The sequence below is a fragment of the Zosterops lateralis genome (assembly GCF_965231275.1).
Source record: "Zosterops lateralis genome assembly, chromosome: 8".
Classification (NCBI taxonomy): domain Eukaryota; kingdom Metazoa; phylum Chordata; class Aves; order Passeriformes; family Zosteropidae; genus Zosterops; species Zosterops lateralis.
The window spans coordinates 33,619,706-33,635,610 of record NC_139768.1 but is presented as its reverse complement, the minus strand read 5'-3'; the positions used below and the strand labels follow the sequence as shown (position 1 = coordinate 33,635,610).

The 15,905-nt window shown below is 51.6% G+C and overlaps 1 protein-coding gene across 1 annotated transcript in view; it reads right to left on the bottom strand.

Annotated features, from left to right (window-relative positions):
- CDH23 (cadherin related 23) overlaps positions 1 to 15,905 on the bottom strand; it is a 185,306-nt gene that overhangs the window by 56,066 nt on the left and 113,335 nt on the right. The window contains exons 14-18 of the mRNA XM_083865855.1: positions 4,920 to 4,984; positions 4,165 to 4,402; positions 3,520 to 3,625; positions 3,307 to 3,434; positions 205 to 277 (exon numbers count right to left, since the gene is read on the bottom strand). Coding sequence (XP_083721981.1) covers positions 205 to 277; positions 3,307 to 3,434; positions 3,520 to 3,625; positions 4,165 to 4,402; positions 4,920 to 4,984 — 610 coding nt within the window. The remainder of the gene's footprint in view (positions 1 to 204; positions 278 to 3,306; positions 3,435 to 3,519; positions 3,626 to 4,164; positions 4,403 to 4,919; positions 4,985 to 15,905) is intronic.

Genomic DNA, 15,905 nt, shown 5'->3' with positions numbered 1-15,905 from the left:
CACACTGCTCCTGCAGGTCACCTAGCCAAGGGGTCCCTTCTCCCACACATGCACAAAGTGGCCAAACCCCCAGGCCCCACAGCTATGAGACTTTACCAGGCTTTACCTCCCCAAAAGGCATTACCCACCCCATTCTGGCTGTAAAATACCCAGGGCCCTCCTGGGAGCCCAGAGAAGGAGCCCCATATGGGGTGCACCCCATACCTGCCATGATGTCCTCCATGATGGTTATCACATAGGAGGGCTTGCTGAATGTGGGGGGATTGTCATTTTCATCCTGAAGCAAAGAGAAGGTCGAGAGGCTGGTTGGGAAAAAGGCAGAGTGGTCAAGTAGCTGCAAAACTGTGGTATGGGGATGCTCCCGGGTACCTACATCTCATGGTGCCAGAGAGGGAAAAATGGCCCTGGGCGGGGGAAGTACTGGGGGGCTGAGAGCAGGGTTTCACTCTGGAGGAACCTGAGGCTGAGGTGAGGCAATTGCCAGTGACTCTGTCGAGCCCTGCAGTGGGGATGGCACTGACTGCCCCGTCACCTCATCACCCAGCATGAGGCTGAGGAACCACCACCACTGAGAGAGGAGCATCTTCTGAGCTGCTCCTGACTCTGCCACAAGCCTGGGAAGGCTCAGGCACCACAGGAAGAACCACAGCATTGTGCACAGACCTGATCCTCCCTCCCTGAGCAGTGCAGGGGTGGCTTAGTGTTCCAGGTCACCCTGGCCACAAGCTGCTGAGCTTTGGATGCCTTCCTTCCAGAGAAGCAATGTTGTGGGTGTTTACACAGAGGGAAGCCATAGCATTTTTTTGGGGGGAGCTGGTTTGCATCTCCACATGCTCCCTCCAAGACTGTCTTTGCCAGTGACTACAGCCACCCTGGAGAGACCTGGCAGGAGCAGTTGCTTGCAAAATCCCTCAAAACAGATTTTCAGATTTTAAACCCCCTGGTTTAAAGCTCCCCCAGGGGGCTTTAAATGTTGTTTAAACATCGTTAAGAATCTGCCTTAAATGAAACAACTGCCTATTGAGGGAAGGACAGAGCTGCCAGGACATTAAAACACCGTTATGGACCTCTCCATTTCCCTGGGGCTGCTCTGGAGATGTTTCCTAGCCAGAGATCACTGATGGGCCTGCAGGCTCAGCTGCTCCTGCTGCCACTGAACTTGAGATTTGAAGCAATTTCATGTGCCAACGATGCCCATCATGCTGCAATTAAATTGCCAGCCCCTGCTTTAGTCTCTGTAAGCAGGTGGTCTTTCATCAGCTTTTGAGTCACTCAGCTTTCCCGGTGCCTCCTCTGAGGATAACTTGTTGCCTGTCCCAGTGATGTCCTCACCATCTCTCCTCCTCTGCCTCCCAGGAATTGGTTGGGCTCATCCAGGGCAAACCCAGGAGGCCTGGGCAGGTTAAAGGCAATGGAGAGGCTGAGTGTGCATCCACATGCAGCTGGATGGGGCTGAGCTAGGGCTCCAGCTGGGTGGACACAAGCCAGAGCAGATGCTGTGTCGTGTCATTAATGTCCCTGAGATCATCAGGCCGTGCTCAGCAAGGCCACGGCCCGGCAAGCCTGGTCCCAAGGAGGCAGGGTTTGCTTCTGGCTGGCTCTCCATCTGGCCAGAGCTGACCTGCACCTGCCTAATACTCAAGAAGGACATTTCCCTCTTCAGCCACAGGAGCTTCAGAGCTCCCCAAGTCACCTGCAGCGATGCCAGACAGAACCTGGCAGGCTTCCACTCCCACAGAAGATGTTATCCACCTAACCAGCTAAAACCATGTTCTCCTGACCCTCAACCTTCCTCCCTACAGCTTCACCTTCAGACAGCCATTGTATCATAGAATCTTAGAATGGATTGTATTGGAAGGGACACTGAAGCTCAGACAGCTCTGCTTTAGGGCTTGTTGCTGGGAAATGATTTGTCATGGATGGACAGCTAGATAAAATCCTAAAATCACAGAATGGTTTGAGTTGGAAGGGACCTTAAAGTTCACCTCATTCCAGCCCCCTGCCATGGGCAGGGACACCTTCCACTATCCCAGGCTGCTCCAAGCCCCATCCAACCTGGCTTTGGACACTACCAGGGATCCAGGGGCAGCCACAGCTTCTCTGGGCACCCTGTGCCAGCACCTGCCCACCCTCACAAGGAACAATTTCTTCCCAATATCCAACATAAACCTCCCCTCTCCTCCAGTTTGGAGCTGATCCCCCTTGTCCTGTGACTCCTCGACATCTCCAAGGATGCTGAGAGTGCCAGGTGCTCAGGCTAAGCCCACAGCCTCTCTCCTCCAGGCACAAGCAGGCCGTAAGCCACCAACTCATGCTCTGAGCAGGGCATCAGTGGCAGGGAGTGAGGCAGAAACTTATTAGCAGTGCTATTTCCTGGGATCCTGGCGCAGCGCGCGCTATTAGTTCTGACTCGGCGACTCCCTCTACAAAAGCGTATTGTCCCCTAATGGGAAATCTACAAGGCGAGTTTGACTTCTTTATTAAAAACCAACAACCAAAGGATGAAAAAAAATTACCTCCCTCCACACTCTCTCTGCTTCTGCCTTCTCACAGCTCTTGTTCCTCAAGTGCCGTCACAAAACACTTCCCCCTCATTTTCTTCCTAGTTTTTGGCTTTTATTTCTTTTCTTTTTCCAGCTGAGAGAAATTCCCTTTGGTTGTGAGTGGGAAAAGTGACAGCTACTTAAACCCTTCCAGCGTACAGACCCAATCTGCAGAGATGACCCACTGAAAAAGAGGTGTTTATGCTGCCGAAAGCACAGTGTGGGAAGGGTGTATTTAACTACGACTAACTCCCTGGGCACTGCCTTGTTCCCCCTCTCTCGAGCACAGTGAGGAATTTGAAGGAGAGACATGCTCATGGGACTTCATTCCCATCTTACAGCATCGTTGACTTTATCTCCTTCACCTTCTCAGAATGACGCTGCCACCAGCCTGGCAGAGATCCTACAGCTGCAAGATTGACACATTATCAACCCAACTGTCTCCATCACTGATACCTCCCTGCAGACATCCTCAAACCACAATGTGCCTCAGAGTGACATGCTGATCTGATCTTCCCAAGGAACGCTGTGATGCTTTGCATCTCCCAGCAGGAACCCCTCCTCCAGAGGGATTTCCGCACCGATCCTGCTCTGCTCCTCACCCCGTGGTTAGCTGTGGCACCAGACACATATGACACATGTGTAACAGGAATCCACTCACACACATCCACAGTGGGTGGGACAGTCTTGTTGGGTTATTGATGAGTTAATAGCACTGCTGTGGAGCAATTGCAAAAGCACAAGAGGAATGTCAGGTACTTACAAACACCTCAATGGTGACGGGGACAGTGCTGTTGAGCGATGGGTTGCCGGCATCCTTGGCCATCACTGTCAGGTAGATGACCCCGTTGTCCACCTGCTCGTAGTCCAGGGGGTGGTTCACACTGATCACTGGAGGGATGCACAGTGAGGGGGTCAGGGGAGCAGATGTGGACATGCTCAGGGGTGCCCCTGGGGTGCCAGGACCAGCACCTACCTCCGTACCCTTCTGACACCGTGATGTCGAAGTAGTCGCGGAAGGCAGACGCCTGCACGATGCTGTAGGAGATCTGGTTGTTTGGAGGGGAGTCCTCATCAGACGCCTAGGTTGTGAGCAGAGGGAATACATAAGCATGGGAGCTGTGCCAGGGAGAGCTGAGGGGATGAGAGGTGCAGGCTGGGCCCAAGGAGACTGGAAAAGTGATGGAGGGAGCTGTGCCTATCAGGGGCCCTGAGGAGACCTGCAAACCAGCCTCCTCTCACCTGCTCCTCTCATGCAAAAAGGAAACTGGTCATTGGGACCCACTTTGGAAGATGTCTATTAAAACCATCTCAGGCACTGATCATTTTAAACTGACAGAGGGAGGTTTAGATTAGATATTAGGAAGAAATTCTCCCCTGTGAGGGTGGTGATGCCTTGGCACAGGTTGCCCAGAAAAGCTGTGGCTGCCCCATCCCTGGAAGTGTTCAAGACCAGGCTGAATGGGGCTTGGAGCAACCTGCTCTTGTGGGAGATGTTCCTGGCCGTGGCAGGGGCTTGGAACTGTCTGAGCTCTAAGGTCCCCAAACCATTCTGTGGTTCTAACCCACTCCTGTGTTCCTACTGCACATCTCAAGCGGAGCAGCCATTGCAGTCCCTCACCCGGAGCCGGACCACCTGGGTGACGGAGGGCTCGTTCTCCCGCAGGGCCCCCAGGTAGGCCTCCTTCTGGAAGGTGGGGACGTTGTCATTGACATCGAGGACGTTGATCCTGACACGCCCTGTGGTCTCCTCCCCGCCGCCGTCGCGGGCGATGATGGTCAGCGTGTAGCGCTGCATGGTCTCAAAGTCCAGCCGTGCCGTCAGGATGATCACACCCGAGTCCTTGTCCAGGGAGAAACTGAGGGGACAGCAAAGGAAGGGGGAAAAGCCTCAACCATCACACACTGGAGATGGAGACGCTGACAGTGTGAAGTCCATGACTTTTTTCTGCAGGATATAAGGTCCCAGAACACTTCAAGAGCTCCACACAGCTGAGCAGTGAGAAATCCTCAGTGCTGCTCCACAGGCAGAGAAAAATGGGTGCAGGGGCCCCTAGATCTGTTCTGCTGGGCAGCCCATGCATGCTCCCCAGCCTTCCACCACAGGTGTTGCTCCAAGGCTGACAACTCACTGTGAAACCATTTACTGGTCTCAGGCAATGGCTGGTGCCTGCAGGTCCCAACTTAGCAAAGCAATTAAACGTGCTGAGCATCAAATTCATGCTGAACTCACACCTCTGGGGACAGCAGAGACAGGGAATCATAGAGCATCTCATGGGTAGGACATAACCAGTGCCTTTAATCACCCTGAGACCGCCTAGTGAGGTTAGAAGAGGATTTTGGAAGATCAAACTCCTGCCAGTCAGTCACCCTTACCGGTCAGGGTCGTCGCTGAAGAAATAACTGACTTTCCCATATGTGCCCACATCATTGTCAGTTGCCTGGAAAACATAAAATTTAATAAATAAATGAAGGTATTTATGGAAACGTTGCATTGAACACACCACTGCAGACCTGGTGTGCTGCCATTTACCCCTCATGAGCTGCAGGGCAGGGGCTGTTTGCACTCTCCTGCTCATCCCTGACTCCCAGCCTGCTCTAGCTAACAGCCCTCCATCAACATTCCCCAGCAGTTCTCCCAAAAACTTTTGCAGTGGGAAACATTACATCTACCTCCTTTCCTGGACACACTAAGCTAACCTGGGAAGCACACCTGAAATATTTATTATCCATTATCCAGGCTTCATGGATAATTCCTGAGGTCCACCCTTCCTGTCCCTGTGAAGGCAGAAAGCTGTGACTCCGCAGCCACAGCTCGTATCCTTCCCTGTGCATTCTAGAGCTGTGTTGGGTTTGCAAGGCCTGGTTTTTGGTAGCAGGGGACCACAGAGGTGCCTTCTGTGAGAAGTTGCTGGAAGCTTCCAAAATGTCCAGCAGAGACAACCCCTGATGGCTCTGAGGATGGACATGCTGCTGGGTGAATTAGAGATGATGGTAACACCTCTGTGATAAGAAATTTAAGAAAAGCATCTGGAGGAGGCTGTGATCCAGTGGGAGACCTGGTGGAGAGAAGGGCCCTGTTCTCAGGCTGGAGCAGCCTGACCTTGGAGGACTGCACCCCACGGAAAGAGAAACCCATGCCGCAGCAGTTTTGGGAGGACTGTGTGCCCATGGGAGGGACTCACGTTGCAGCAGGTATGGTAGGATGGTTTCTTGTGAGATTTGGACTTACTCTGGAGAAGTTCCCAGAGAACTGTCTCCTGTGAGAGGGACACCATGGTCTCACAGGGGAAGGAGTCCTCTCCTTGAGCCAAACAGAAGAAAACCTTGGGTGATGAATTGACCGAAACCCCCACACCCTGTCCCCTGCTCTGTCTATGGGAAGGAGGGAGGGGTTGGGGGAAAGAAAAGGTGTTTTTAAGGGCCTATTTAACATCTCATTATCCTCCTCTGATTTTGTTAGTAATAAACTCACTTTGTACCTGTGCTTGGAGTCTTATTCAACTCATGAACCCTTTGTTAAACGTTTTTTTCCCTCTTCTGCCCAGCTGTGGCAGGGGAGGGTGAGTGTCTTATATGGGTGCCTGACGTTTGGCCAGCATCAAACCACAAAAAGAGTTGAGGAATAAAAACCTATCACACATCAGAACTTCCCCCCAGGTTAAAATACAGATCTGGAAAAGCAAGGAACTGTGATTTTGGTCTTGCTTTCCACAAGGACAGCCCTCCTGGGGGTGCAATCTGCTGCATTCCCATAGATGGAGTGGCTCGGGATGCTGCGGGATGCACCTACTCCACCGGCAGCTGCCAGAGCTGGAGCAGGCTGGTCACGGCTAAACGACCAGCACCTTCTGGGGAAGGTGTTCACAGCTCACTGTGTCAGCTCTGGATGAGCAAAGCGAGATTTATTTGTGTTTTAAAGTCTTTGCTCTAATGAATATATAAAATATGCATGAGCGGCGGCAGGGAAAAGGAACAGAAAATTTTATTTTTAGGTGAGGAAAGCGGAATGCAATCCCCAAAATATCCTTTTTCTCCCCCAGTATATTTTCTAAATTGAGTCCTGTCTGGATTACTTAAAGACCAACAGGTCTGTGAAGAAGCGGGGTCAAAGACACATTTTATGTCCAGATACCAGGAAAAAGCTGTATTTTAGGAGTGGCATGGAACACAGCCTGTTCCTGAAACCTTCCTGATTTATCGATGGCCTTGATTACCCTTGACAGCAGAGTAGGAGCTTGAGCACAGCTTTACCCCCGTGTGCTGCTCCCCTGCCACACCACAGGGCCACAGAGAGCAAAAGGCATGAAAACCAGACAGGATTATTTCAGTTTTTCTCCCCAAACATTTTCTCAGGCTGAGAAGAGAACCTGTTTCCTGGTTAGGAAAACCATTTCTGAGCTTTGGCTGCTTGATACCAGCCAAAGGGTGCTCTGGTGAATCCAGCCTTCCAGACCTCCTGATTTTGCTGGTTCTCCTCCCCATTGCTACAATGCGATTTCCTTTCCGTGGGCATTGGAATTGTGTTGGGTAAAATGGAACAAATCTGCAGAAATCTGCCTGGAGAGATGCCCAGAGAGCAAGCAGCACCCACTCCTGGGGGACAAGTCCCTCTAAGGCCCATCTTCCCCCTCAGAGGACATCCATGGAGGTGCTCCATCCCAGGCAGAGCATGGCAACTCTTCCAAATGGAAACATCCTGGAGAGAAGGGGGGACAACCCACCACCTGCCCACACCAGCATCCTTCAGCCAACTCATTCTGGGGTCAATCCTCCATCCTAACACCTGCCACCAGCTCCTTTTTTGCGTCCTCTCTCCCCAGAATCCTTGAGCACTTCAAGCACCCTCAGCACTGTCAGCCTTCAACCTCCAGCCAGGATTTTTCCTGTTTGTGACTTCTGTGCCCACAACTGCTGTGAGTCCCTCGGTTCCATTAATTCCTAAGTGGCTGGTGTGAGAGCAGAGCCCAGAAAAGCATTTTCCATGCACCTGGATGGGCTGGTGATGAGATAATGATTTACAGGGGGTCTGACAGTACCAGAAAGCACGGGCAAAACAAATTCTCTTCATTTGGCCCCATACAATTGCACTTGTAAGTGCTTATTGCAGTGACAGACAACACTGGGAAAGTGTAATTTTCTTCTGACGAGGAAAAAAAAGAGATAGGGAAGGAGGAAGGTTAAAAGAAGGTTAGGGAGGAGAGAATGGGAGCCCTGGGGAGAGGGGAGCCAGGAGGGTGGCTGGAGCACAAGCTGTGATGACATCAAAAGTGCCAGCGAGGCAGAAAGCCTCTCTCCCAAGGAGCCAGGAGGACGGGCAGCCTGACTCTGCCCCATCCACCACCTCACCAGCCAGGCTAATTAATGTCCCTGATTTACACCAGGGAGGTGGAAGGTGAGGCCAGCTGGATGGCTTTGCTGGCAACTGAACATCATGGAGAGATAATGCTGGGCAATGGAGCAGGTTAGTTGAGCGTGACAGGGAACATGCTAAAAAAAAAGCCAAACCATGCACGCTCAGCATATTTAATTTAGGATCTTCTCCTTTTTCTGCATTACCAAGCTTTTTCCCCTCTGAGGGTAAAAAGGATGCTCAGCTGGTCAAGCCCCCAGGGAGACAACACACACTCCCTTTGCAGAGCGATGCTGAGGGCTCTGAGCGAGCACACGCCTGCAGAACACCCCAAATCCCACCGAGCTGTCAGCAATCCCAGGGTGCCAGCTGTTTTCCTGTGGCATTTCCCAATCACTGACTCGTTTTCCCCCCCAGCATGCAAGCATCCATTCCCACAGCCTGGGGAGGAAAGGCATCTGGCTGGAAGTTTCTCGGGGTTCCACCTGGAGAAGCAATCAAATGGCTTTTACGGCTCTCCTCTCCTGCCCAGAATATTAAAGCGGGATTTGCCCAGTGGAGCCTGCAAAAGGGCAGGATGGAAACGCGGGTCCACATCTGTACTTTTATGAGCTGTCACCAGCGCAGACCATCTCTAAAAAATCCCACATTTGTGCAGCTAAACTCTGGGAGAGCGGCAAGAAGAGGAAGCCTGGATAACCCAAAGGATTAATTTACTGAGCTGCGGCACGGTGTGGGCACCCAGCACACGAATCACACAAAAATACCCACGGCCTGGCTCTTAGTCCATCTGCATCCCCCAAGCACAAATATTTGGGTTGTCTCCTTTTGTCCCACCAAGGACCATCACGTCCACCCTTCCCCACCCCAGGCCGGCAGGGCTGGAGACAAAAGCGAGGAGCTGGCGAGCAGTTCTGCTCTCGTGGGCAAATCTGCAGGAAAGGGCATGTCGTCCAATTTGTTCGGGAAACAATAGCAATGTTTGACATGTCATCAGGATTGATGGAGCAGAAATTTACATGGGAGAATTCAGTTTTAAACAGCTCCATGGAGCTTCACCGGGTAATGGTTTAGACATTCATCATCCGCCAGACCCACTCAACGACTCCTTAAACTGCCAGAGATTAACTCTACTCACAGCAGCTTCGGGGAGCTCGGCAGGAAGAGTCAGAAGGGCTTAAAGAACGAAGGGAGCCCTTCGAGGTGGCTCAGATCCCCCACGGAGCCCCTGGGATGGCAGTCTCCCCCCCAAAACTGTCAGATGGGGATGAGTAGCTGGGAAGTTGGTTGCAGGGGTGAGCAGAGCACATTGGAATGATGATCAGGGCTGGCAGGTCCTGCCTGGCTGAAGAGCCAAAGCCTTCCCACCTTTCCCTCAGCAGGGTGCTGCTGCCGAGCAGGTCCCAGCTCTGTTTGTTCTCCTTCGCCCTCTTTGTTTTCCCTCCCTCACATGCACAAAGCAGGAAATAAAAATTGATGGGGAACAAATTGCTTTGGCCAGGAGCTCTCTGCTTAAAAGAGTTGTGGCAGGAAAGCAATTACAGGACGTCAAAAAGCTGTCAGGCTACTGGAGTGACCGAGTAGAGCCTCGTCCCTGCCTGCTCCCCTGGCTTGCTCCGGCAAGATGCTTTTGGCTTGGGAAAGCAAACACAAGGAGGATTCCCATCGGCTTCCTAGGTTTTTTTATTTATTTATTTATTTATTTTTGTTTGTTTGTGTTTGTTTTTGTTTTTGTTTTCTAGGAAAGTGAGGCAGATGTAGCTGCTGCTTGGGGCTGACTGGGCAGCCACAGGCTGTTCAGACTGTGGTACAGGAATTGTGGGGAGCCATGCCTTGGCTTCCTACTGATTCTTGGAGCCACCAAAACCTGTGTGCATTAAGCAGGCAGCCATCCAAACATCCCTTCCTCAAGGCAACCTCAGGTCCCAGGGGAATAACAGCTTACTGCTGGTAGCCACTGGGATTGGGATTTGATTTGTGATTTGCCGGAGACAAATGTGAAGGGCCAAGGGCTTCTATGAGATGCAATCACTGGGCTGCGAAAGCCGAACGGAAAACCGATGGAAAACCTACTTAAAGTTATTATGGAATGGCTTTAGTGGGAAAACAGCTCTTTTGTCAGCATTGCCTGGCCCGGCCGTGCTCTCTCCCAGGCTTTTAGGAGGAGGCTGCCCGGCGGGAGGCGGCAATCAGGCACGAGCAGAGCCGCGGGCTGGCCGGCACCGGAGCCCAGTGGCTCCAGTGATTAGCTGGGAAAGAGGGAGTGGGGAATCAAGGCAATGCTGGGCTACCACCGCCTCCCCAGCAGCTCCAAACCCTACCCGGAGCCAGGCAGCTCAATCGGTGCTAATGACCCCAGAGGGCTGTGCTGAACCTGCCTACAGGGGGAAAAATAGTCAATCAACCCCCCTGGGAACGGCAGAGCTTTTCCCCACCTCTTGTGCCAGCCACCAGGGAAAACAAGAGCCTTCCTGATTGTGTTTTATAACAGCAGCCCCTGCAACATCAGCTCCACACCAGCAAGGTTAACACTTGCCTGGGCAGCCGTGATTTAGTGGGCAGTGATTTACTGTAGTCAGGCTGCTGAACGGCTGGAGACTGGGCTTTGAAACACCACGGGACAGAAGATGGCCCAAAAGTGAGATTTTCCAGTGTGGGTTTTCACTGGTGACACTCAAGACCATTTAGATGCCCACGGGTTTTACTGGAGCTGGGTGCCCACTAATGAACCACACTGATTTCATGTTCTCCTGTTGTCCACCTAAATGGCAAGTGGCACAACTCAGCAATTAAATAACCTCACAATTGCCCGGCTTGACATCTCAATTGCTTCGCTGTTGGGTCTCTAATGAATTTTACAGCCCAGCAAAATGGAAGAAATTAAGGTCAAAGTCTGGTGGAAGAAATATAAATTCTCAATGATCACTAAAGTGTTTGCAAGAGCTTTGGGAAGCTGATCACACCACCCACCATCTGCAGCTGCACCTCACCCAGGTGACAGCCCCAGGAGAAGAGGGGGGATGAAAACAAAGGAGGAAAGATGGGCTGAACACGTCCTTGCCACGAGATGGACATGAACATGCTACATCCCAGCCTAGAGAACGGGAATAGCAAAACCCAACTGATTTGCACATCTAATGGCTCCCAAATGCCCAGTTCAGGTAAATGACCCTCCTCTTCACACACCAACCTCAGCATGTCAGCAGCACCAGGGGCAGTGCAAGGCCATCTGTCCAGGGGTGACACTGCCCGTGTCACAGTGTCACCCAGCCAACAGTCCCCCCTGGGTGCTGATTCCCAAGGAAGCTCGAGGAAACACAGCCTTGGATGCTTTGGGAGAGATGTGGGGGCTGAGGGCAGCTTTGAAAACAGATTAAAATCCCAGGAGTGTTGGCTCTATAGGAACACTGCGGGTGTAAAAGCATGAGGAGTCTAGGAGAGGATGTATCAAGGTGAAGACAGTGATGGCCCTAAAGGGACTGCTGAGAAGGAGGTGTGAGGCCAGGGTGTTTGCCTGGAAAAGAGCACCACCTTGGGAAAAATACTCCCTTGAACTCCCAGCCACATCCCAAATCACCAGGCAAAGCCAGCAGCAAAGGAAAACCACACAGCTCCATCTCCTCCTGGGAACAGTGGGAGGTATGATGGGTGGATCCTGCTGCCTGGCTTGTGCTTTGCAGGATGCAATTTGGACAGGAGCAGGGCTGCATTTGCTCCCTGATTTTCTTTTCCCTCTCACGGGCTGAATTGTTGGGTTTTTCCCCCTATTTTCTTGGTTGGGCAGGGGGAAGGGGCCAGGGTGTGATTTTGTTTTATTTTCCCACCTCTGTGCTCTTGCTGTGCATTTTTCCTGACAGCTCCATCAGGACAGGGAGCGGCTGCACAAGCTGCAATAAGTGTCTCTCTCTCTCCTCAGCGCTTGGGCTGTCATGATTCCTATTCCACCCCATTTCGGTCTCACGGATTGATATTTAGATTAAAGAGATAAACACAGCCAAAGAGCACTGGGCCCTGACAGAAAGACGAGGACTTCAGATCTGTCAATCACGCCTGGTAACTCCCTCCTCCCCTTCCCTTTATTTACAGAGCTGACTTGATAAGAATATTTAACGGGAACAAGGAGTGCAAGCGTATTTTTACACTTGTGAAAACCCAAGGAGCATGCAAGGAAGAAGCCAAGCCATTCATGTTTAACTTTCCAGGCAATTTGGAATCATCCGCTTTGATTATTTAACTCTTTACTGTTTTGTGTGTTTGCAGTTTTCCTCTCCTCTTGCAGATAAAGGATTCAATTTTCTTTTAAGTGGCAGGGAAATTGGAAGAGATTTTGTTCTGTTTAAGCACAGCTGGAGATGGAGCACGGGGGAGGGGGGCATTGAGAACAACAAGATCAATTAAGATGCTGACAGGGAGGGAGAGCTGTGTGGCCCACGGGTGAGGAGAAGGGCTAGAAGAAGGGACAAAGTCCAGGCTTGGAGGACATCAGAAATGTCCAGCTGGAAGTTCTTCAGCCTCCAAGAGCTGCTGCTGAGCCATGCTTTCATATTCCCACCAGTGCCCTCTGAATGCTGTTCCTGCTTTCTTAGTCCCTCTGTATGTCTGAGCTCCTGCAACACCCAGCTTGTCCCAGACATTTGGCTGGCAGTCCTCAGTTACTACTACCCTGTCCATTCCTCCTCTGCAGCTAGGACTTTCCAAGAGATTTTTCCATTCACGTAAAGCAGAAGGAAAGGAGGAGACTGGCCTGGGAGTCCTCCCAGTGTTTCCCCATCCTGTACTTCCATAACCCACATGAGAAGGTAGAGGAGGTGCAAGTTACTCGTCATGTAGCTGAGGCAGGTAACTCCCCGCAGAGCAGGACACAAACTCAACTCCCTGAGAAAAATGTAGAGGGTCAGCCAGTTGAAAAAGGTTGAGAAGCCCTGTGCTCTCCTCATGGTGGCATCCCTGCCCACCACCATGGGATGATGGGCTGCACCAGTCTCTGGTCCTAATGCTCCTAATGCTCTCCTGGGGAGAGCACTCCAGGTGCCACCCAAGGAATGGGATGGTTTATCCCACACTGATTCCCCATGGAAGAGAGCCCAGATGCCTTTTTATCCATCCATTGATTCGCAAGGTATTTCCCCACCACACTCCCTGTCTTGGATGGCTGTGTCCTTATTCCATGCAACCTTTCCAAAATCAGGAGCTGTGTAGGTTTTCCCTGGAGGCTGGTCCACAAGTCACCATCACCATGTGAGAGAGAAACACAGCTCAGGGCGAGCCCCTCACCCACCAGCACCTCAGAGCTGCAGCCTCCACTGCTGCCTTTGGTCTCCAGCTGCTTCTGCCCCCCTGCATTCATTTGTTCTCCAAGAAAAAGGGGAAAGAAAAGCTTTGGAGATGACCAAAAAACACCAGTCAGCAGCAGCTCCACAGATATTGGGGGACAGAGAATGCCCTTGGCCAAAGGGATGGTGGGATACAGGGTGGGGTGAGTCCTGAAGGGAGCCAGAACCCCCAGAGGCTTGTAAAGCCTCATTCCACCCACATCAGGACTTGGAGTGGGACAAACCCAGAGGGATGCAACTCTCTGGGCATCCCACAGCTGCTCTGGGATGGCTGCAAAGCAGCGCGATGGGATGTGGGAGCGCCGTGAAGGGATGTGGGTGCCCACAGACCATGGCATTCCCTGCCAAACTCAAAGGCTGATGGCTGATTGGGAAAGTGATTTGCATCCTAAACAGCTGTTTATTGATGTCTGCAACTCTCCTTGCCAGTGTGGGAAAAGTACATTATTACTTTCTTGTTGACTGGCGTTTACAGCTGGCTGGAAAGAAGGGGAAAGGAAATCAGGCCGGGATTGATTTTCCCATCCCCGACACGAGGCCAAAGAGAGATCGAAGCAACAGAAGAAAACTGACAGCTGGGTGGTAAAGGAGAAGAACTTTGCCAACCAAATTAAAGGTTGATTTAATGAGGAGAGTAATGGAAGGTTAATTAGCACATTTACTTCATTAGGTTCTTACTAACAAGGCTTCTCCCGAGGAAGTGCAGCACCAGGGAGGGGGAAGATGAGAATCCAGGTGAATGGATGTGCTGGGGATGATGTTCAGGGAGGGGACAACCCAGGGAGGGTAGGAGAAAGGGACTGCTCAGGAATGTGAGCACATGTGTACAGATATATTGAAAGCACATGCATACATAAGAACATACAGGCTAATGCATTTGCCAAAAACACATTTGCCAAAAACTCAAAACCATCTCATCATCTCCTCCGTTAAATAATCTGAAAATTTTAACCTAGATTTTGTTAAAAACCAGGGAAAGTAGTGGGGATTTTACACAGAAGACTGCCTTAGAGATTCAGGTTATCAGGCCCCGAGGGAACACGGTGCTTATTTTACCTGCCTTACCACATATCACAAGATATAGAGAATCATTCCTGTGCTGAAATCGATGCCTGCTGGTTGAATCGGGCACCACAGTTTATAAACTGAGGTGTGCTGGAGATGTTCACACTGTTTCTGAGGGCCTCCAAAATGTAACTCTGGAAATCCCACCAGCAGCTTGCCCAAAAGAGTATTTTGAGAGTGTGTGTGTGTGTGTGTGTGTGTGTGTGTGTGTGTGTGTATTTAAAGCTCTGAAAACTCTCCACACCCATTTCAGACTCCTTGAGGGTGGTTGTCATCGGAGAAACGCAGCCCCACCCCAGACCAGAGTTGTTTCAGGGCAAGGAGGACACCAAGGCAAGGCAGAGCACATTACCTCACAGGGATTTGGGAGGAGGATATCCCACAGAGAAGGAAGTAATTAACTCAGCAAGGATTTAGGACAAATAGGTACACAAACCATCCCAGAGAGGTGGTGATGTGGTTTCCAAAGCATGGCTCATCTATCTGATCCATATCACCATATCATCATATCATATCAATCATATCATATCATGCCTGACCCAGCAGGAGTCAGGAAGAGCTGTCAGGAAAGGATCAGGAACAGCAGGACTAATGCCTGCTGGGAGATGCTTGTGTGGGGCTTGAAGGAGGCCAAGCGGGCGATTCGCTCCCTGCAAGCCCCTCCATGCCTCCCAGTCCTCATCCAAGCTGTTTTCCAAGGTGAGATAGCAGGAAGGGGGCTGGCAGCATCCCCCTAGCCTGCTGCTGCTTGCCAGCCAGCTGATGGAGCCCAGAGCCACTGATCCCAGCCTGTGCAGCCAAGCCAGACTGGGGCAAATAAAACGGCGAGGAGGGATCACAGAGCTGGGATTACTTTCCACACTCCCTTGGAGAACCATTTTTCTCCAGACACTTCAAGGCAAATCAAATGCATTGTCGTGTTAAAAACAAGTTACTCTTGGTTTGTTTGGGCTTTAATGATTTTGGTTATCGAAGCTTTTCAGGAGGACTTTGCTGTGCAGATCTATAGAGAACGAGGAGCTTAAGGAGATCTCCTGCCCCTTAATTCCCGCCTCCTGCTGGGTCGTCTTAGGCCCCTTCCCCATTCTCCAGGTCTAGCAAATACATCAGCAACTGGAGCACAGCTTTTGGAGGCCCCTGGCAGCTGCTGGCAAAGCAGCAGTGTCCAAAGGCAGGTTTGGAGGGGCACTGTGCTTCTCTGCTGTCACACTCTGCTGCCTTGCAGTGAGGCAGGACCCTGAGACGCCATGGGCTCAGTGTGAACTCGGCCTCACACCTTCCCTGAGCTTCCCAGCCAAGAGACAAGAGGGGGTGCTGGGCTGAACTGCCCCCTCCTCTCCCTGCTGGAGGGAGCTCACTGGAAGCTGGGCTGGGTCTGGGTGATCTCAGAAGCAAGGCCCTAACCCTAACCCTTCTTCCACCCCAAAAAAACTTCCCAGCTGACAGCTCCCTCCTGCTCTCCCCCTGGCCAGGTCACAGAAGAGCTCCTCAGGGAAGCCCCACTAGAGTGAGCCCAGGGGACTGCTTCCAAACCCTCCGTGACTGGGAGAGGAAGGAGCAGAGACCTGGGCACCGAAGTCTCATGCCAGACCAGCATCAGTCCCCTTCACT